Here is a 22,017-nt window from a genome sequence, read left to right as displayed (position 1 = left end):
ATTCTAACCCACTCTATTTCCCAACTTAGGATATTTTCAGATTAATCTTCATTATGTGATACTCACAGCGGGACCAGCAAATCCATTGGGGCCAGCAGGACCAACCTCACCACGTTCACCCTAGGTGGGAGAATAGATTTTAAAATGTCTTAGCAATCCTAGGTTCATCAATGTCTAAACATCATGAGGTGTGGGTATCCAAAATGATCAAGATTCTTACTTACAGGGCTTCCCCGAGGACCAGCAGGACCAGCAGGACCAGCAGCACCAGCTTCGCCCTATAATGGGACCAAAGATGAGTCTGTTAATGTGCCTGACATGGATGCTTGAAGACTTGAGAGGTAGAGAAAACAGTGGTGGACAGTGGGCTATTGTCAGAGTCTGTAGCTGCCTTGGAAGAGATAACCAATACACATCTCATGGAGTAAAATGAAGTGGATTTTTACTTAATGCTATATTCATTTTGGGGGTTAAGTGGTATTGGTTGTACACTTGAAAAAACACTATAAATCAGTGCCCACAATACCAGGAGGAGGACATTTTAATTTTTAGATGGACACAGGGCTAATCTATTTGCTACAAGCTTTGCAATACAATAAATAAGATCTATTTTAAGTGGACTGTTCGATAGGCACACTATGTATTTTATTGATTTTTAAAAAAAAAACAATTGAAGGCTTTGAGAAGCCTCAGTGCATTAGGATATTGTTAATAGGCAACATGGAAAGACTTTAAAACAAATGATAGGGATTAGTGTATAGATCAGATAGGTGGCACATCGATAGGAAGGAAAAAATAATTTTAAACATAAAGCATTTGTTTCCTGCTGCTCTATCATAACAGCTAGGCTTTTAAATAGGTGGGTTTTATACCAAGGCCATAAAAATGAATTGCTGGGGCTCTTTGGGACTAGGGAAGGCAGGAAATTTTAGGTATTGTTGCTTGCTCAGTGAAAATGCATGCTTACCCGGTCACCTGTGGCTCCACCAGGACCAGGGGCACCTACAGCACCAGGAGCACCCTAGTACCAAAAAGGAAACATGTTATTAATAACACCCCATATCATCAAAAGTGAACCTAGTTGTTTCTTTTGCTGTGCTTATACAGTGACTGAACACTTTTACTGTGCTCTGGTTGGACATCAAGAAGGCTTCTGATGCATTTCAGTTCTAATTATCAAGACTATTAGAAGCCACTCTCAGAAGGAGAGTACTCCAGTAATAAAGGTTATGGAAATGTGTAAGTCAAAGGCAGGTCAGAAATTTGGGAGATCTGAACTTTCTGCTATTGTAAAATTCCCTGGAGAGCAGCAAATGAGTAGCCTTGCTTGAAACTGTTAGAACTATGTGATTCAAAGGAAGTACTATTACAAATGTGCTACAGTCAGTTTTCAGCTCCAAAGGAGAGGTGAAAAAAGGAATCAAGGCCACAATTGGTGGCCTGACACCACGATGCTGACACCCTATATAGGGATAATTAGACCATCGTGTGATTATCTTTGGCATCTTCATGGCATTAACAGCTAATCTTTAGGGCTGCTCTTTGGGTGACAAATTTCTGGGGAGTACCTTTGAATAACTACAGAACCTTGTTAGAGGTTCTGGCTTCTTAAAATGTAAGAGAGTATTTTTTTAAAGCTCTATTATCACTTGAAACAATCATTCAGTGTTCTATTAAACCTAAAGCTTTTGGTATACAGTCTGTAGTTGGTATAGTTAACAAAGGGAAGTTAGAAAATTCAGGGTATTATTTTCAAAGAGGTTAAATCCCATTCAATTTTTCGTTTGGAACATGTAAAATGATACTATTAGTAATAGACCCAGGAAAGAAAGGAATACTATTTTATTAAACTTGAATCGTGTGTGTGTGTGTGTGTGTGTGTGTGTGTGTGTGTGCAGTTCTAATTTGGAAAACTTCTCAATTCAAATGCTAAAAAAAAAATCTAAGTACAAACAAACACACAAACAAAATTCTACTCACACGAGCACCATCTCTGCCAGGGTTACCAATTTCACCTCTGAGACCAGGTTCACCCTGAAAGTATAAAGCAAGGGCAACTTTTTGTTTTCTGACCAAATTTTTGAATCAAAATTAATATAAAATTAATAAAAATAAAATAATAAAAAACTTTAATAAAGTTTTTTTTTTTGTACAGGCGATGCTATTGATACCGTCAATCATTTAAGATTTTTAGCAATGCCACAATTCCTTACTATTCATTTTGTAGAATGTTAATTGAGGAAAAAAAATGAGGAAAAAATAATGCAAGGCCATCTCCAGATTATTGTTAAACGATCTTTTCTAATTTCCGTACACCCTCCTGAAGCATAATCAAGCAAGGTACAGATTCATGTGGACAGAATTGTAAAGGAACATCACAATGGGCTGCAGCGCCTGATCACTCTTACGGCATAACTAATGCAGCAGCACGGTTGACAGCTGTTCAATATAGCTTCTTCCCATTAATTAGGGCAGGATGAGGCATTATTGTTAGTGGTATTAAAATGAGCCTCATGTATTACTCAACACCATCTGTTTGTGTGAAATTCCATGGTAGCAAGGAATCTTGCCAGATTAGTGAGTTTAGAAATGTGTAGGTGCTAGGTGGCAGAGGGAAATGTATGTAGATAGATATCAAAATGCTACTAGACCACCTGCCAAGAATTGTGAAAACCTGGGCATCCTTGTGCAGCCTTCTTCGCTAGAGTTCATCAACAATATATATTAGGGTTCAACACTGGGAGGGTACCTTTTCTCCCTTGCCTCCAGGTATGCCAGCAGCACCCCTCTCTCCTGGGAGTCCACCAGGACCAGATGGACCAGCAGTGCCCGCAGCACCAACAACACCAGGTTCACCCTTGAGTCAAACACATATGAAATCAATTTTAGTGGAGAAAGAAGAAAACAAAGAATCAAACTCTTGAAGAGTTCCAATTTAAACAGTTATCTAGAAAGGCTTCTTGTCTGCTTTGAAACACAAAGAAGGACTGGGCTATTGAAAGGAAGGAGAATATAGCAGAGAGGGATGCTGTTAATGACATGGTGACGGAAGAGATGAGGGTGTGGGAGTGCACAGCTGCAATTCTTCTATAACCTGCTTCAGTCCTCTTAAGGGTGGCAGGCATGGAGAAGAATAGGATAGGACAATGGGAAGCAGAGAGTAAAAAATGTTTATCCACACACATTTTTCAAGGATAAGTCTCTTAGCCCAGATAGAAAACACGGAAAGAGACCCTATCAATTGAGGAGATGTTTGTGTTCTAATCTCCTTAAGAGTAGAGACTGTATCTTCCATTTTTATATAAAACCCTACAATTCCGCACACTTAAAACCTGTTGACTAGCTTCTGAGATAAACAGATCCCTTTGAAAGTACTACCTCATAACACCTTAGTTTCTTTATTTCCTCTCCTTCTGACGTTGTTTTTATTTTTTCCCGAGAATATCTGTCCATATGCTAATACAGCTTTTGACAGCTAATGTTTACATTTTTTTCCCGAGAGTTAAGAATTAAAGCAATAGGCGTCATCTTCTTTTTATTGTGGTTAAGGTAAACTCTTTTTCAGAAATGTGTAATAAGTCTATTTTAAAATCTAACCACAGATTTTATCTTGGAACACAAGTTTCCAGACGTATTTTTTGGGTGAAAGTATTGCCCAAAGAATTTTCATCATCATAAACTCCTATTATTAAAATTTAGACTACTTTTTGAAATTTTACTCTATGGAATGAAATGTTAAGAAGATAAAAGTTTTTTCTCTGAAAAAATGTCCAATGTATACAATGTTTCTAGATTAAAACAAACGCATAAACAGGGCGATAAGAAAAGAGTAAAAACCCATACTAATTCATTTATGTTTGGGGAACACTGAATTTCCCCCCCCACCAGTTTGTTGCTGTTGTTTGTTTAGAATAATTCAGGTCCACTGGAATCAAATTGCTCTTTACTGAGAGGCAAGTCATCACAGAACTGGAAATAAATAAAAATCCGAAAAACAATTATCTTTCTATTGTCAAGTGTCTACTTATTCTAGGGTAGACTGGGCCAAACCAGCACTATATAAAACCTAAGAGTTTACCTTGTTTCCATCAGGCCCTGGGGGTCCAGAAGGACCGCGGCTTCCAATAGGACCAGCAGGACCAGCGGCACCACTCTCACCTGGGGGACCACGTTCCCCCTGGAAAAAAGTGATTAGAAGAAATATTGCACCATTCATCACTTTCAGGGGTACTGTTTTACATATGAGAGTTTACACTTGTGTAACTTTTGAGCCCTGGTTCTGCATTTACTAGCAAATTAAAATTTATTTTGTTACTAATTTCTCCACTAGTAAAATGAAGAGATTGATGAGATCTTCTCTAAAGTGTCACTTAGCTCTAATGTTCCGTGACTACAACTCCAGAATTTGTTGCTTCTAAAGTATAATATTCAACTTTTGAAATTCATTTTCCTTTTCTGGGGAGTCTTTCCTGTGATAAATCCATAGGTAAAAACAGATGCCATTATGTGTAGTATTGAAAGGAAAAGATTGTGTTATTTTGTTGAATACAATGGAGGTGTAGATAAGATTAGCTATTCTCCTATATATGCCCCATTTTTGTTGTGTAACAATGATGTAATAGTTATAATCATGTGTATTATAACATATATATGTATTTGTGTATATATCTTTGTTTATCTAAATATCTCACAATTTACATCTAAATATCAATAGAACATATAGCATTCTATAGCCCAGAATATTTATCACATAGGTTCACACTGTAACTGTTTCAAAAGACCTTGGTATTAAGTTGGTTCTTTGAGCTTCCTACATATGTGTTAACTATTGACATGATCGAATACTTTAAGGGCAAATTAATCATTTCAGTTATGCTAATATCCACAGAGAAACTAAGTCTATTTTTTTCATATGACTACCCATAAGTTCAGCTTTAGACTTTGAACATGAACACACATTGCCAAAATTAAATTTAGATCTTAGTAAGGTATTACTTTTCCTTAGCTCAAACTGAGCCACTGTCACAAATGTGGTGTAGTTGTCTATATAAATCACTGACTATAATATATATAGTAATTTATTTATGTTTCTTATAACCATGTAATCATTGAATAGGAAATATGAGCACTAAACAAAACAGTCTACTATCAGCTTAGAAATCTAATGCTCTCTACAGTCTACATTTGACTGTAGAAGAGCCCCAGAGACTTGTTGCAGGGTCATCAATGGCTTTAAGGAGAAAACACTACTACTTTTTAAAAACACATTGCCAGAGTTTATGAAAGTTAATGAAGTAGCACTTACTCTTGGACCAGCAGGACCAGGGAGACCAAAGTCACCAGGGAGACCCTAGGCAAAACATGAGAATAAATAAAGCATGAAATTTATGTGTGATCTCTAAATTCGCTGCTGATTAAGATATTTGAAAAATTTGAAAGAGTGAAACAAAGCCAGCGCTATCTACATGAGTGCATAAGTGCACAGGCTAATAAGAAAAACTTTTAGTGTGGAAAGATACAGACAGAGATAATTTTTTTGGTGACAGAAATGTATCCATCCCAGAGCTTGGTATCAAAAAACTGGTTTCCCATTATTTAGCTTATTGCCTTTTTAAAAAGTGACAAAACTGACTATTTCCTTTGATAATAAGATAAATAATAATGAACAATATTAGGCGTTGCCTATTTTTAGCTATATAACAGACTGTCTTCTTAAGAGAAATCATCATATTCGGTACATTACCTAGTTAATTGTATACCCAAGTGTATCTCTTTTATTACTGACCAGCTGTCTCCTTAATGTGCCCTACTGTTGACAAAGGAGACCAGGCCACAGAATGTAACTAAATTGAGGCACATTCATCACAATTAGAGAGAAAATGACTCAGAACTCATGCCCTGATTGTGGATAGCAGTGTCAGATCTGAATGCCAGGAAAAACATAAAATAAATTTTTCAGGGTCTAGTTTGATTGGAAATCATGCATTTGCTTTTTCATTACGGAAAGGAAATAATTTGTATCTTAACATTATCAAGAACAATACAAAAAGTAAGGCTATTAAATGAAATATTCATTGATAGATTTTACTTTCATAATGTGATGTTTCATTAAATCTGGAAAACAAAGTCATCAGAACTAAAGTAATTTGGCTCATTCTCTCCATCAGCACAAACATATGTAAAACACTATCATTAACATATGAAATATGAAATTTTCTTTTACATATGATAATTGCATAGCAGTGTGGGTATTAAAGAGGGGGAAATTCCCAAGTTTAGTAGTTACTATTTACTATTACTTGCTTTACTCACCCTTTCTCCTGGTTTGCCAAGTTCACCAGCTGGACCTGAGGGACCAGGCAGACCCTAAAAATGAAAAGAAATACAAACAATGCTATGGCTATGTTCAGGAGATTTGCTAATAATTAACTTTTGGGGGTGGTGGCTACCAAATATCAACATAAGCATGATTGTATGTTATTAAAGCATTACACAAAAGTTTGTTTGAAAAAATGCATCTTTCTTTGCTTCAGTACTGAAATCATGTTTATTGTGGTGGAGGAGAGGGATACAGAACGGTGATTTACAGCTGAATAGTGTGACCAAAGGTGGTATTGTATATGTTTGAGTTGACTTACCTGGAAGCCTGGAGGACCAGCGGGACCCTGTTCACCTTTTCCACCTTGGACACCCTGAAAATGACAGGAAAGAGAGCATAAATAGCATGTAAACATATGTCACCACTGCTGTCTAGCCATATAACTTTTGGACTGAAAAATGGAGATGGTCAGTTTGAGCGACTATATGCATTCTAGGGCAGAAGAGCACGAGAGTGGGAGAAATACTCACCTGTGGTCCGGGAGGTCCCTGAGCACCATTGTTTCCATCAGGACCTGGAGCACCCTAAAAATTTTTAACAGAAAGTCTGATGGTTACCTGAGAGCCAGGCAGTTTAAGATGTCTCAAAACCTCATGTATTACTTCCTTAAAACAAGTTTGTCATTTTAGCATGGATAAACTCACTGTGGGTTCCCATCAAAGCCCAAATACTGCCTACTAACTTTTTAAATTTTTAATTTGTGCGGGTATATAGTAGGTATATATATTTACGAGTTTGCCTGCTATTTGATAGGGCTCAAGTGAAGTCTGCAGATATAAGGCAATTTATAAAAGCCAGAGAATGCTGCTACATATTCATACCCTCTTAATTAAAAAATAAATAAAACAAAAGCAAAGTGCTTCTGTATTTTTGACCTAATGTACATTCTGATTTGTTTTTGCTCACTGTCTTACAAGTTTGGTTTAAAAAAAAAGATATTTTATGATAGTAAAAGGAACTGTGGGGATGCCATCTTGAAAAGAAAGGGACAGAATGATATCAGATGCTGAAAAAAAAAAAAAAGTCGTTCTTAGATGAATGCTATGTGAATAGATCTGTACACAGGTTGGCACCTACCCGAGCACCAGCAAGACCAGCATGACCTTTATCACCGTTTTTGCCAGGATCACCCTGTAGTAAAAATGAAAAACAAAACAGAACAAAAAACAGCCTTACACATTTAATGTCAAATTAACCACAATGATTTTGGAATGCTGATTTCCTGCTTGCTTTTGTGTTCTTTTGAGATCCCCAGTCTATGGATTCTGTTATCTAAGGATAATTCATCACCATGCTGCTCCGGGTACCGTAAGATGCCTCTGAGTCTGTGGAAGCATGGGGCTCAGGAGACAGATTTTCAGCAGGGATACAGGATATAAAAGGAGGTAAACTTTTAATGTGGTAAGAATGTGATAAGTGGCCTGTAGTTTTCCTGTGCTGAACGGAAACCCCCTGAGACTGGACTGATTCCCAGGAGAGAAATACTAGAGTTTTGGTAAAATATAGACACCAAAAGTGCTGAGAGTAAGAAAAATGTGATGATTCTTACAGTGGGGCCTTTGGGTCCAGGGAATCCAATGCTGCCAGGCTCTCCTCTTGCTCCAGCTGGGCCAATTGGGCCAGGCCTGCCGTCGATGCCAGGGAGGCCCTAAAAGCAGAGTTTATTTCAGGTTTACTCAGGGTCAACATGTTCTTACAACCTCAAGCTTATGATGCTGCCACAGGATGAAACAGAGTAATTTTCTGAACACACAGAGCTTCTTGTATAAAGCATCAATAAATTACAAATCCATTTTCCTTTTCTAACTAGGATGTTGGTGCACACATAGCCAATTCAATCTCATATGTATGCAATTTCCCTGGTTCCCTTCTCTTGCCATACCCTTGTCACCTGCTTCAATTTTCCCTGCCATGTTTTTCTCTTCCTTGCTCTGCTTTCAGTCCTGCATTCATTTGGACTCCATAATTACAATCTATTACTGTGCATTCCCAGTTGATGTATGTGTCTGATATTTATTTTCAATGTGCTCATGTATAAATAAGCCACAAAATAGACTTCATAAGGGTGCAATAAGTGTCCTTGAAAATATAATGGAAAATGAGCAATACTTACGACAGGACCTTCTTTTCCAGCGGGGCCAATATTTCCAGGGGAACCAGGAAGACCCTATAAAATAAATGAGGATGCTTTTATATTGGCATTTTAACTCACATATTCAAGAATCAGATTGACTGAAGTCTCACAAAGGCACTTCCCCACTGCCTCGTTGCCTAGGGTAAATCATTAGGAATATTAGCCACTAGCTGGGAAGTATGAAAAGAGCTCTGAAATTTTTCTTGTATTTTTTTTGTGGCTTTCCTTTTAATGAACTTTAGTGCAACTGATCCATTCATAGATATCTCAAGAAACTGTTAAGCAACATGCTATATGGGCAAAATGCATCATGTTGTTTACCTCATAATAGAAAAACTAATACTTTAAGTAAGCCATTTCCAAAGTGGATATTTTATTGCTATATTTGGTGTCCCTATTACTTGTTTATGGTACAATTACAGTTGATATTCACCCATAAGAGATAATGGAGGCAAAAAAATTACTCTATTGCTATGGATTAGAGTGTCTATGGACCTAAAGGTTATTTCTCCATAGCTAGTGTGATGCTGAATATATTACAGCACTTTGTGATTGCTGGAAAAATGACTTCACTTATGAATCTAATAAACGAATAATGTATAGACCTAATATATTTCATGAACACCTTATATAAAACTCACAAATTAAGATAAAAGATTCATGCTGATAGGAGAACCAATCTAATTTGGTTATATTAAAATAGATCTATTCTTCCAAAAACCTCATAGCCATTGTATCAAGTAATAAATAGAAAATTTATGAACTAATTAAATACATAAAAATATCTACTGAGATTCAATAAAGTTAAAAATGCAACTGTCAGCAAGACTACTAACAAATCTACTTTTGATGTTTTTATTGTTAGCTTTGATATTAACTAAACCTTTACAGAAGGAAATAATGCCAGGTGTGATTTGCTCAGAATCAGTCTGAAACTTACTCTGGGTCCCATGAGACCAGGCTCACCAGGGCGACCAGCATCTCCACTGGGGCCTCGGACTCCAGCAGGGCCACTTGCACCTCGACTACCAGCAGGGCCCTATTCAAAAGAGAGAGGGGAGGAAGTTGCTAAAGCTAATGACACACCCAGCACCAGAAGCATCAAGTTCCTTCCTAGGAAGTAAGCAATGGACAGCTTACCATGACGCCAGCTCTGCCATCAGCTCCAGGAAGACCACGAGAACCAGGACTACCCTGCAAGAAGGTACATGAAATAGAGGGAATTAAAGAAATCTCTTGACTTTAATAAGGTAGAGTTTGTTAAAACATAGCATGATTTCCTTATGGAGGAGATACAGACACAAACCAAGCCAAAACACTTCACCCAACCCCCAGAGGAATTCATAGATGAGCATCCTGCAAAAGTAGGTCAACATTGTTTCCAGGCCAATTTTATAACATATTAAATTGAGAGTCACTGATTTAATAAGGCAGATGGAAAGCAGATGCTTCTTTTGCCTAAGAAAACACAGTCAGTAATTTTGACCAATTCCCAAGGAAGAGGTGTCATGATCTGTCTCTGGTGTGTCTGGGTGTTGGGAGCATTTGAAACATACTCTCAGCCCAGGAGGTCCTGGAGGGCCAGCAGATCCAGCTTCCCCATTGGGGCCTCTCTTTCCTTCTTCACCACTGGGACCAGGAGGACCCTGGGGTCCAGCAGAGCCCTGTTTAATGAAAAGAACAAAAGAAGGGGGAGTAGAAAAATAATTTTTATGTGATATCCACCTGGAGAAACTGGAATGAAAAAATAATTAACTTTATAAAACTGTGGTGATACTTACGGGCTCACCCTTGTTACCACTCTCTCCTTTGGAGCCAGCTGGACCAGGCTCACCCTAGGATTCAATACAAAACAGTGGTCAAATGACAAACACTTGTCAAAACTCTCTTGCAGGCAAATCTCTTAGAATATTTGTGGGTCAAGGTGAAGAGAAGCTCAAGTTCTTTAAGAAATGTGCCTAGTTCATATTTAAATCGCCTACAGAGGAATGGTATTAGTCGAAGGGACAAAACTGATATTCTAAAACGTTGCCTCATTTGTCTTAAGGTAATGATCTAAGATAACAGGAGGGGCATGTCTGTGTGCATATAGCAGATGGGAATGTACGTACATATACATGAAATATAAACTAAAAATGCTAAGGAAGGGAAATAGGAATAATAAAACTACAAGTGGAAGTTTAGATAGTGATAAAATGATGGCAGAGCTGGTATTTCAGGATGATGAGAACCACAGTCGGTACCACTTACAACAAGTCCTCTGGCACCAGTAGCACCAGCAGCACCAACAGGGCCAGGAATACCACGGGGACCAGGGAGGCCGGGAGCCCCAGCAACACCAGGAAGGCCCTGTGAAGGAAAATACAGTGTGGTCCATTAGGGAGGTGATGGGCTGCAGAGGCAGCACACATTAAATGCCTTTAAAATTGTAGCAGCACATTTTAGCTACACAGATATACTCACAGCAGCACCCTTGGCACCAGTAAGGCCATTTGCTCCAGGATTACCCTACGAGGAAAAGGAAAGGAGAAGGGTATCACTTAATCGGAGTATTTCTGTTCTTCTTTGACCTCACCTTCATTCTTCTTCTTCCCCCTGCCCTGCCCTTGTTTTTTTCTACTCAATAAAGGTTAAAGACATTGGCTACTTACGGGAGGTCCAACGGGGCCGGAGAGGCCTGGAAGACCCACTTCACCACGGGGACCAGCAGGACCAGCAGCACCAGGGTTACCAATAGCTCCAATTTCACCCTAAAAGAGGAAATTAAACCAAGATTTTAACTAGCAAATAATGAAACAGCATATCTGTTTTGAAGACACCAAGTTTTAGGAAATGTCTTCATAAAACTTCAAAATTGCAATTATTTTTCTTAACTGTTCTATTACGACAAGATTTGAGTTTGGTTTTATATTTTCCTTGCCTGGTTCTGCCATCTTGGCTACTGTTGCTACCTTCCTTCTTCTGCCTCTCTGTGGTTGAAGTCAGTCCTAACTAACTTGGGAGAATCAATTTCCATGTTGCCATCTATATCAATGATCACAGTGCACAAATGCAGAGAGATGATCTATTTCAAATGTAGAGTGAGAAAACTGGTCATTCTATGTCCATTTTGAAGGTAAGGAATAATTAAGGTAACTTTTGTAATTATCTCTCTATCTGCAAATACAGTTCCAATCTTTCACATGACAGTAAAAAGTTCATCAAAGTAGTGACAATGGGCACCAATGTTTTTACCTTGGGACCAGGGGCACCTGGGAAGCCTGGAGGGCCAGCAGACCCAATGGGACCCTGAAATCAAAGCAGAAGGTGGTAAGAAATGTCCTCCAAGTAAATTAATGAGACAATAATAATGACAGAAAATTGAAGTTGTTTTCAATGGCATGATACTATTTGATATTAGCAAAGAAAAACCTGACAGCCATTCTGTTGTCATTAGGATCACATCAAAGGCAAGACATTCATGGTATCCAGGGTGGGGGAGATTTTGCTTCATACTTCAATCAAAAGTTCAGGTACTTATAAATGGCATACACTACTTATAAGTAGAGCCTTCAAAAGACCTCACAGAACATTTGGTAAAGTGTCTGAAATGATGCTATTTCATAAGTTAATGAACAGCTCCTACCCCACACTCTCAATTCCTTTCAAATTCCCCAGTGTCAAAACTTACAGCAGGACCCACGGGACCCACACTTCCATCACTGCCACGGGCACCCTAGGAAGAAAATAAAGAGGAAGATTGGGGGTAAGTTAAACGACAGTCATTAGAAGATTTTTTAAGAGGATAAAATTGAACAAAAATGGAAGCACTTACAGCTGGGCCAGGGGCACCAACACGTCCTCTCTCACCAGGAAGCCCACGGGCTCCCTAGAAGCAGAAATATTTTCAATAAAATCCAGAATGCTAATTTTAAAAAAGTCATAGGAATCATTTGCTTTGTTCAATTTCCAAGTGTACAAGAATACATTAAAAATAAATAAGTCACCTTCTAATTCCAACTAAAACGTAGTGGATTTCAATTAAGTAAGCAGAAGGCTATTAGAAAAATATCAAAGAATACAATGCTGAAGGATACAGTGATTAGCAAAAACATTAAAGAAGTTCCATCTCACAAAGAGTGTGTACACATTTAAATTTACAATGAAGTAATCAACACTTACTGTTTGACCTGGAGTTCCATTTTCACCAGGCGCACCAGGTTCACCCTACATGGAGAAGGATTCAGTTTTTGTTCAGTAAATATAGCAATTATTTTTTCTGACAGTGCAATTTTACCCTATTATTTCAATTTGAATCATTCATATATTTCATAACATTTCTTACACATATAGATTGTTTTTCAATTATGTCAGACACACAAATTTTAAAATGTGTTAACATGAGTTTTTATTCAGATAGTACCACATCTCAAGGTTCTAAGGTGATGTGGTTATTTGAGTGTACCTCCTCCCCAATTTCTCCATTACATTCTGGGTATCATTTATATATTAGAAATGATATCATAAAAAGAGATGGCAAAGGATAAATTTACTTTCAGTGTAACCATATTTATCCTCTTTAAAGTTATTTTGAACACTCAGTTATCACTTTCATAAAATGTGCATTAAAAAATTGAAGCTTCATAATATTTTTAGAGCTGTAGTATTTATTTCCAATCTATATTATTATCCTGAGTAAAAAACCAGGGTAGCAGTGGTAGTTGCAGGATTTACTACTATGGCACAGGTAAAAGAACTTTCTTTAAAATAATCTGATGTAGATATAGGGAAAATATGGTTTAAGAGACCTCATAAGGACCCTTCATTTCCAGGATTCTATGTGAAGTCTATTCCTTGGGAATAAGCATTGAATGGAAAGGGGGATAATTTCTAGCCTATGACTTTCTAACCTCTAGATGTGTGACTTTGGGCAAGTCACTGGCTGTCACTAAGCCTCAATGTCCCACCTCTGTCGAATGAGGGGATCTTGAAAGCTCTTTGCAGCTCTAACATTTTATGATACAATGATTAGTAGTCTGAGCTGTTATATCGGGCTCTTGGGAGAATGAGTTTGACCTTATCCATTTGTGTGGCAGCTGGAAAGTTAGAACAGACTCTCCATATTCATGTTCATTTCTGGTCCCACTAGTATTCGTTACTCATTAATTTGTAATTACGTTGGTATTCACTTTAATATCACATTATCTCCTTAATAGGAAAGAGAACATTTTATAGTTGAAAACGCTGTCAGAGAAGAGCCTAGCCAAGAGATAACACACTTCTGAGACTTTAATTACCTAATTAAAAATTTTTTGAGTGTGCACAGATAAATCACAGGCAAGAGGTTGAAAAGTGTATAGTGACATGAATGTACCTACCTAATTAGTGCGTGGCAAAGGAGAATTTACAGTTTAAAATAATACAAAGTGTCCTAATGTCTGATTATGTTTATTTACTTTTATTTTGGCTGCAGAGATACACTGAAATTATAGAAAGAGGAAAGAAAATGGAAGAAGAAACTATTAATATTATTTTTATCTCAATTGTTTAATTGGCATTGAATTAAATAAATATTAATAATTGACCTTTTGTCACAGACTCTCATAATCTCCATCACTGAAAGCTTTGAAGTACGGAAAAGGAAAAAAAAAACTTTTAGAATATGGGTAGTATTCAGTATAATATACTTTTTTGGAGAGCATGGGGAATTTCAATTAATTGCTTAAAAACAATGCTTCTAACTTAATATTTACCTTCACACCAGGAGCACCAGGCTGTCCCTTCAATCCATCCAGACCATTGTGTCCCTGAAAGGCAAGACTTATTATAAAATGCTGTTCCATTATAGTGTTTGGTCAAATAAAAATTGTATGTTTTTGCCATTAATCTCTCCTGGATGAATCTTGTTTGCTGCAGTAGAAAGAAGTCCAGTGTTCTAGGTCCCAGCAAATTCACTCTATTTCCCTAGGTAGGTCACTTAACTTCCTTGCCATTGAGAGAGAAGGATGGAGGACTCACATCTTTTCCATACTTAATAATTTTATGATTTTCAGACGGTTGTAAATACTCGTTAAATAATACATGTTCTATATAATTTTCCCTGTAATGAGCTTGTTTTTTGGTAGCTATGAACAGACTGAAAAAATTGCACCTAATTTTACTTTCGAGAAATACGACTCTTTAACTCTTTCTTCCCTTTGGCAAACTCCAGGAGTTTGAAACCGAGTATATGTCACCCAGGATTTTAAACATACTTGAGTTTTTTCCAAAAATTAATAGGCATTTTCCCTCATCTGAGTAAAGAATGTGCTCACCCTAATGCCTTTGAAGCCAGGAAGTCCAGGAGTTCCAGGGAAACCACGAGCACCCTTAAAAAGAAATGCGGAAAATGGTGAATAATGTTTTACCGTAAATAAAAAGACAGTGGCGTCTTCCCTCCAAAGTATTTATTCTCATCAAAGTTCAAGCTTTGAATCAAAGTCTAGTATACCTTTAAGCACAGAGCAACAAATAAACTTGCTCTGATGTGAGTAACTGAGAACATGGTATTTGCAGAAAACACAGTTTAGTTGCTTATAGTATGCTTGTTGTCATTAATATTCCATTATTTGCATGAATAAAATATATACACATTTTTTTACTAGGCTCTTTTATTTTGTTAGGTACCTCCGATTTGTGGTATGAGTTTGGGTGACATCTATGTTGTCATTTCGATTGATGCTAGTTTTAGCAACTATCTTATAGACCTATGATATCTGTGCTATCTACAGATGTAAAAAGTCTTACCTGTGGTCCAACAACTCCTCTCTCACCAGGTCGTCCGGGTTTTCCAGGGTGACCCTAAAACATGAAAACATCATCGAATCAACTTCTTCTTGGTAAACTATCAGACAAAATGGGGGCATCTCGGTTTTTACAAAAGGGGAGAAAGTTATCACATCAAAATGTGGATCCAGATACACATTTAGTATTTCCCTTAATACAAGCAGGTTAATTAATACCTCATTAAAATAATATTTTCCATATATTAAGAGTTCTGTCAAGCATATTCAGCTTTTGGCAGAATACTTAATTTGAATCTACAAAATCTTCTTGAGGCAAGAGTATTTAAATCGCATTTTGAAAGAGCTTAAGAGTAAATACTTACGTCTTCACCAGCCTTGCCAGGAGGGCCAGGTGGACCACGAGCACCTGCAGGACCCTAAAAAATGGAAGACCCATTGTTTCATTAGGGTTATATTCATAAACTTCCTAGAAAAAAAGTTATCACAAAGGCATAAAAATGTACTCACAGTTTGACCAGGTTCACCAGGCTCACCAGCAGGTCCTTGGAAACCTTGAGGACCCTAAATGAAAAAAAAGAAGGTTATACTCTAAGCCTTTATTTCTTAATTCTCTGTCTTTTTAAATAAGAGGCATTACAAGCTTTCGGTACTTACTGGGGCTCCAGCTGCACCAGGAGGGCCTCTAGGTCCCATTAAACCCTGTAAAGAAAACAGATATATCGATGGTTAGCACTGATTAGTTGTCATTGTGTTGGATAGGACTAACTTAGCAGTGCCACAGACATTTTGTGTTGGACAGATAAACAGAATGGTGGTTTTATTCCAAAGTATTTGTTCTTCCCAAGGAAGAATTTAAGGACTCAAGTTTCCTGCACTAGTTCCCTCCCTTTGCTTTTCCTTTTCTCCTAATCCAAATCAACAGAAATCAATGAGAATTAGATGGGACGATCATAGGTTCCTTAAAGTTGTGCATGATTGGGCATATTGAGATCGTTCTGATGCAATGAAGTGAATCAGTCTTTGCACAAGTGCAGAATATACAATTGTCTTCTCCACAGCAGATGAAGCATTTACACTCGGATTTCCGTGATCATATGGTCATCTTCCTATGTAATATTTAACTAAAAAATTGGTATTTTTTATTGCCACAAAGGCCATAAATTGAAAAGAATAGAAAGTCCTACTTAATGATTAGAGGGAAGTTTGTTATAACCTCATTGCCCCTCTAAGGGCTATTGGTGACTGATGAAAATGTCAAACAAAAGTGGATGTAATGAGGGGTGAAAAAAATAAAATATTATTGAAATAGCCTTCTGGAAGAGTCTATTATATCATATTATTGTCGAAAGTATGGCCCAAAATGATGGAAGGTTGTTTTCTCCCTTTGTTCTTTCTGTAGCACAAAAGTAGGGTAAAATAAACTGTTACTAGATTGTAAGCTAAGTACACTTTCTTGATTCCTCTTTGCAGTAATCAATGCCTGTGTAAGCTCATCCATAGGTCTGTTCTTCATAATGCTAAAAATATTCCATGTACTAGTCTCAAGTAATTTGTTCATGACATCAACCGTGGGGACTCTGTGGTCAAGGCTACCCTACTGTATTAATGCCTAGAGTGAAATAACATGGATTTTATTTAAAACGTACATCATTTTAATTACAAGAATTATTCATTTGGTTTTAGAAATTGCTCTGACATTAAAAGAAACTGTCGCTTTTCAATCACAATAGCTTTTTAGGCATACATTAAAAATAATTTTCTTTGACACCATGAATTTCTAATTACATTTATTTATTTTTTCATGTATTTGCAACAATTTCATTTACATAAAATGTCGTGTATTTTGTGGAGGCTGTGAGACACTATGATTACTCATTAATTCAGAGAAGAACCCTTGGGGGTTTTACAGTTATTGATTTTCCAACATGGAAAATTATTTTAATATTTTATTGCTGCCTATCTTCCCTATTTGTGAAACACGTATCTGTTGATTACATATGTCTGTGCATGTGTGTGGATGTGCAAGCTTAAATTATATTTCACTGATATTTCAGAGTAAAATACTTTGCTTTATGCCCCCCAGAGAGATGTTCCAAAAACATGGGAATCTGAAATCCATATTAATTTTCTCAGCTTAGTGGGCTTTTTAAAATGACATTTAGTAGCACTTTACTTTCCACCCACTTCGCTTCTTCTTGAGATATAGGTACTGCCTTAAAACTGACTAATATCCAACATTAGCTGAAACAGCTAATTTCAAACATCCAATATAAACAAAGCCAAAAGAAATGCTCTACTTTTGGCCGGGCGCGGTGGCTCAAGCCTGTAATCCCAGCACTTTGGGAGGCCGAGGCGGGTGGATCACAAGGTCAAGAGATCGAGACCATCCTGGTCAACATGGTGAAACCCCGTCTCTACTAAAAATACAAAAAATTAGCTGGACATGGTGGTGCGTGCCTGTAATCCCAGCTACTCAGGAGGCTGAGGCAGGAGAATTGCCTGAACCCAGGAGGCGGAGGTTGCGGTGAGCCGAGATCGCGCCATTGCACTCCAGCCTGGGTAACAAGAGCGAAACTCCGTCTCAAAAAAAAAAAAAAAAAAAAAAAAAAAAGAAATGCTCTACTTTTTCATTTCAGATATGAACATTTTAAATTGCTAGAAAAAAATCACGGAATTAGAAGTCATCAATTAAGGGTACATTATTTCTCAAGTGAGAGTTTTAATTTACAGAAAATATTATCTCACCCTTAGAGAGTATTAGCTTATTGTGGGCCATTAGTTCCAGCAGAACATCTTCTTTTGATGGTAGAGCACTAAATGCAGTGCCCAGGTAAAATTTACATTTTAAAGACCATGTTGACTTTGGGCAGATAAATAGCTTTGTTTTGAAACAATTAATGAAAATCACTAAATTGCATGTGTGTGTGTGTGTGTGTGTGTGTGTGTGTATATATATATATATATCAAATCCTGTAGTGCTTAATCAACCTAACACTTTGACTTCTGGCAATTTTTCCCTCTATTTTGTATATGCTGGTATACATTTCACATGCTTATATTAGTATTTTCCCCCTCAAACATCTCTCTAATGCTTGTTAGAAGCTTCATTTGTTAATAGTCACCATCATCATATAGGGAACCTTCTAAGTGGTATTCCACTGATAGGGTATGGTGCTGAATATTTGTACTGAGTGACATAAATGCCACATTTTTACTCATACTCTATGCTATATTGATTTACAACCAATAGACTAAAATATGATTTTTTTGGTCAAAATGTAGAAAAAGAAACATTTCCTATATTGTTAACTCCTTGAGGAAGGGTCAGGATCTGTCATGTTCCTTGAGATTTCCCCAGTGCATAATACAGTTTAGGACTCATTGAAGGTACCTGATTAATATCCATAGACTAAATGAGTGGTTTATTCAAGGACTAGGTACATAATCCATGATGTCGTCAAATATTAGACATCTTGCCTGGCAGCTACTTCTAGTTCTGTCACTAGTCACCTGAATGACCTTGAGAAAAGGGCTTAAACTCTCCCATTTTAAAATGAGTTAGCTGGTCTAGAACTTGTTGATCCTTTCCAACAAGTTCAGGGAACTTAATAAATATTTGTGTCTCTAAGTGTTGCTTAAAATTCTAAGCAATGTTAAAGAATTTTTAAAAAGTTAATCAGAGTGATTACTTTTTAAAATTGAGTTCTGGTTACTGTGTCCAAAGATAATATATTTCTTGGACATAAGTATATGACCTATCTTAATGAGGTATTTTTGTAAAGAAAAGTGAACTCCTTAACTTAGGTTTTCACAAATTCGAAGACAAAAAGAGTTGTTTTTATATGATCTAAGTATTGAGTGTTCACTTAGGTAGCTAAATAAAAGGCATTGTAAACTGTGACATAAAATAAAATTTTTATTTAGTAAAATTTTTTGGCTAAGATAAAGAGAGAAGCATACCATTGGTCCAGGGCCAAGTCCGACTCCTTTTCCATCGTACTGAGCAGCAAAGTTCTAGAGGGATAAAAAAAATTACATATGCAAAATATTTTTAGTTACTAGCCCTGTAGTTCATTTTCTTATTCCACTTGTAAACATTTTTCTGTTGTTATTGAAAAGAGGGCCAATGTTTTTGTTATAATTATTAGTTTAAAATTCTTATTGAACTAAATTCCTAAAAAGTCAGGAGAGCTGTAAGTTAAAACTTAGCCCACCCCTCTTTGAAATGGAGAACTTCCCTACTTTATTTTTTGAGCCCTTTTTCTGCCTTAACTCTGTGTCTCCACTTCTCACCTTTTACCTATACTCTGAGGAAGAGAAGCTTTCTAAACTTTTGACATTACTAAGGGCTCCTGATAAATTGAGCAGAGCTCGAGAGGACATCTTTGCATTTTCACCTGTTGCCCTTCCCCACCAGAGTTGCACAAAATGACTAAGAGATCTTTTTCTTGTTAGAGTTTCAGGAAAAATATTAAGAGTTTTCAAGTTTAAAAGAAAATTAAATTAAAATGGCCCTTGGAAGATAAAACTTTTACAAAATAGTTCACAGTAATAACTTTACTGTTAACGATCTCTCTTATAGTGGTAGCTCTATTAAAGAAGCTGCTTTTTAATGCACTTCATAGATAAGCAATCATAATAAGATCTTTGGGGGAGAAAGGTCTTATTTTACTGGCATACAGTTGGGTATTAGAATCAGGCTTCTGATTCACAGTGCTAACCAATTAAGCAAATATGTTTTCCTTCCTGCAGTGAGGCCATTTGGCACTCACACCATTGTTAAAGACATAAAGCTAAAAGAAGATATTAATGAAAAAAAGGAAATGTACTTTTCTCCAATTAGTTTTAAGCAAATTAAACCTAAAACCACTTTGAATGTTGGTTCAGCAGACTTGAAGCCAAGGAGAATAAAAAGGGTAGGATGTTTGTGAAATTGCTTAAGATCAAGAATTTCACTTATGTAATTCAATCTAATCAAACTCTTTAATAATGCAACACCTCTTATTTGTGCCTTACTGATAAAAGATATTAAATCTCCAAATTAAATAACGGTAATGATGGCCACAGCTAACTTCAGTGCACAAAAAGACCAGTCCTGTAATTGACAAGGGCTCACAAAGAGAATGGGTAAAGCAGAATCTTGACTGAAGAAACCAAATAAATGAAATAAAATACACTAATTTTCAAGTAGAAGAATTACCCCTTAACTGCTAAAAATGAATTCCACAATAAGCCTTCTTTCAACAGAGGCATAAGAAGCTAAAGTTAGCTAAAAGTTAGCAATACTGAAGACACCTTACCCCACCGAGACCAGGGGGGCCAGGAGGACCAGGTGGACCAGGAGGGCCTGTGGGACCATCTTCACCATCTCTGCCTGGGGGGCCTGGTGGACCCTGTTATGTAAAAAGTGAATAAGGTCATGGTTAGACAGGCCCTGTAGAAACCTAAGAATTACATGTGGGTGGGATCAGTTGTTTGGCTCTTTCTATGTGAAAGTAGGGTGGAAACTGAATATACTGTATTTGTCATTGATTGAAATTCACTTATGAGTCTATTTTACAAAGAGGGTTAGTAACTCTCAAGACATCACAGGGTAGTTTTCCTAAAGAATTGTCTCAGCCATTGAATATTAATTCATACTGAAGCTCCAGTATTCAAACGTAGAAATTAGAGCCAAAATGTATGCTTCATATGTTTAACAGTGCACAAGGATTTACTTAGAATTTTTATTCCCGATCTCAGACTGTGATGAACTTATTCAATTGTTTTGGTATGTTACATGTGAATGGATGAATTGATAATGACAGTTAATAAAGTCATTTTACCATAGGATAGAAAATCCTGCAGATTTCCTACCATTAATTACCTCATGTTGTTAAAATAATTAACTGATATAATTCTACTTATAATAAGTTGTTTGAGTGGAATACATGTAAGTCTCCACTTCCCTAATAGATATAAGATATAGGTATTTATATATTGGCAAAAGTGTTATATAATGCAAAATCACGTCGTTATAAATGTCAAATAAGCATAGCAAGGAGATTTTACAATGCCACAAACAAAATGTAAGTCTGACTTGTACATGTATGAATTTGAGCAGAGAAACATGCTACTGACTACTTGTTCACTATTATTCCCAAGCTACCTAAGGGATCTTACTCCAAAAGCAAACTAAATATGTTAAAAAGAGGACTGTGGTGGTAGGTAGATACATTTTCACTATGCATGTGTTGGATGGGTCAATTACAAAGCAGACCATGCAAAGAATATGACTGTAACAGTTTTGCTTTTTTAAGGGATAATTTTGACCTAAAACAAATATTGATTATATATAATAATGCTCATTCACCTCTTCTGCAGTGTATTATCTGTTTAAAGGGGTATACAATTATCTGGACATATAATAGTCTCATAGATTGCCAGTTCCTGTAGTTTCTAATACATAGTTATTCAAACGTGGGCCAAAGCCCTTTATAGTTCAAACATTACACACCCTTTCTCCGCGTGGTCCTCTATCTCCAGCTGGGCCCTACAAGAAGATACAAACAGCACAATAATAAATGTCTAAGAAGTAATTTCCAGTGAATGAGCAAATCATTCTTGATAATAATTAGTTGGTAAGACTGATCTAACTACAATGTTATTAGATAGTACATAAAAATTGGCACAATGCAATAGATAAAAGTATATTGTTTTTTATTATAATTATACGTAATTTTTTTCAACTGGGGGACTGG

The 22,017-nt window shown here is 36.8% G+C and overlaps 1 protein-coding gene and 1 long non-coding RNA gene across 2 annotated transcripts in view; one reads left to right on the top strand and one right to left on the bottom strand.

Moving 5' to 3' along the window:
• Nucleotides 1-22,017, bottom strand: part of COL1A2 (collagen type I alpha 2 chain) — a 32,741-nt gene that overhangs the window by 10,225 nt on the left and 499 nt on the right. The window contains exons 2-34 of the mRNA XM_003921214.4: nucleotides 21,774-21,809; nucleotides 20,578-20,670; nucleotides 19,238-19,291; nucleotides 15,932-15,976; nucleotides 15,785-15,838; nucleotides 15,640-15,693; nucleotides 15,279-15,332; nucleotides 14,807-14,860; nucleotides 14,246-14,299; nucleotides 12,675-12,719; nucleotides 12,328-12,381; nucleotides 12,184-12,228; nucleotides 11,748-11,801; nucleotides 11,165-11,263; nucleotides 10,977-11,021; nucleotides 10,764-10,862; nucleotides 10,295-10,348; nucleotides 10,070-10,177; nucleotides 9,654-9,707; nucleotides 9,454-9,552; nucleotides 8,493-8,546; nucleotides 7,929-8,027; nucleotides 7,457-7,510; nucleotides 6,850-6,903; nucleotides 6,639-6,692; nucleotides 6,313-6,366; nucleotides 5,306-5,350; nucleotides 4,079-4,177; nucleotides 2,750-2,857; nucleotides 1,981-2,034; nucleotides 968-1,021; nucleotides 225-278; nucleotides 67-120 (exon numbers count right to left, since the gene is read on the bottom strand). Coding sequence (XP_003921263.2) covers nucleotides 67-120; nucleotides 225-278; nucleotides 968-1,021; nucleotides 1,981-2,034; nucleotides 2,750-2,857; nucleotides 4,079-4,177; nucleotides 5,306-5,350; nucleotides 6,313-6,366; nucleotides 6,639-6,692; nucleotides 6,850-6,903; nucleotides 7,457-7,510; nucleotides 7,929-8,027; nucleotides 8,493-8,546; nucleotides 9,454-9,552; nucleotides 9,654-9,707; nucleotides 10,070-10,177; nucleotides 10,295-10,348; nucleotides 10,764-10,862; nucleotides 10,977-11,021; nucleotides 11,165-11,263; nucleotides 11,748-11,801; nucleotides 12,184-12,228; nucleotides 12,328-12,381; nucleotides 12,675-12,719; nucleotides 14,246-14,299; nucleotides 14,807-14,860; nucleotides 15,279-15,332; nucleotides 15,640-15,693; nucleotides 15,785-15,838; nucleotides 15,932-15,976; nucleotides 19,238-19,240 — 1,911 coding nt within the window. The 5' untranslated portion in view covers nucleotides 19,241-19,291; nucleotides 20,578-20,670; nucleotides 21,774-21,809. The remainder of the gene's footprint in view (nucleotides 1-66; nucleotides 121-224; nucleotides 279-967; nucleotides 1,022-1,980; nucleotides 2,035-2,749; nucleotides 2,858-4,078; nucleotides 4,178-5,305; nucleotides 5,351-6,312; nucleotides 6,367-6,638; nucleotides 6,693-6,849; nucleotides 6,904-7,456; nucleotides 7,511-7,928; nucleotides 8,028-8,492; nucleotides 8,547-9,453; nucleotides 9,553-9,653; nucleotides 9,708-10,069; nucleotides 10,178-10,294; nucleotides 10,349-10,763; nucleotides 10,863-10,976; nucleotides 11,022-11,164; nucleotides 11,264-11,747; nucleotides 11,802-12,183; nucleotides 12,229-12,327; nucleotides 12,382-12,674; nucleotides 12,720-14,245; nucleotides 14,300-14,806; nucleotides 14,861-15,278; nucleotides 15,333-15,639; nucleotides 15,694-15,784; nucleotides 15,839-15,931; nucleotides 15,977-19,237; nucleotides 19,292-20,577; nucleotides 20,671-21,773; nucleotides 21,810-22,017) is intronic.
• LOC141580090 (uncharacterized) lies at nucleotides 114-14,378 on the top strand. The gene is made up of 3 exons (XR_012512121.1): nucleotides 114-341; nucleotides 7,627-7,764; nucleotides 9,379-14,378. It is a non-coding gene; the product is annotated as an uncharacterized LOC141580090 (long non-coding RNA).

The sequence above is a fragment of the Saimiri boliviensis genome, chromosome 10 (assembly GCF_048565385.1).
Source record: "Saimiri boliviensis isolate mSaiBol1 chromosome 10, mSaiBol1.pri, whole genome shotgun sequence".
Classification (NCBI taxonomy): domain Eukaryota; kingdom Metazoa; phylum Chordata; class Mammalia; order Primates; family Cebidae; genus Saimiri; species Saimiri boliviensis.
This window is presented reverse-complemented; position numbering and strand designations above follow the sequence as displayed.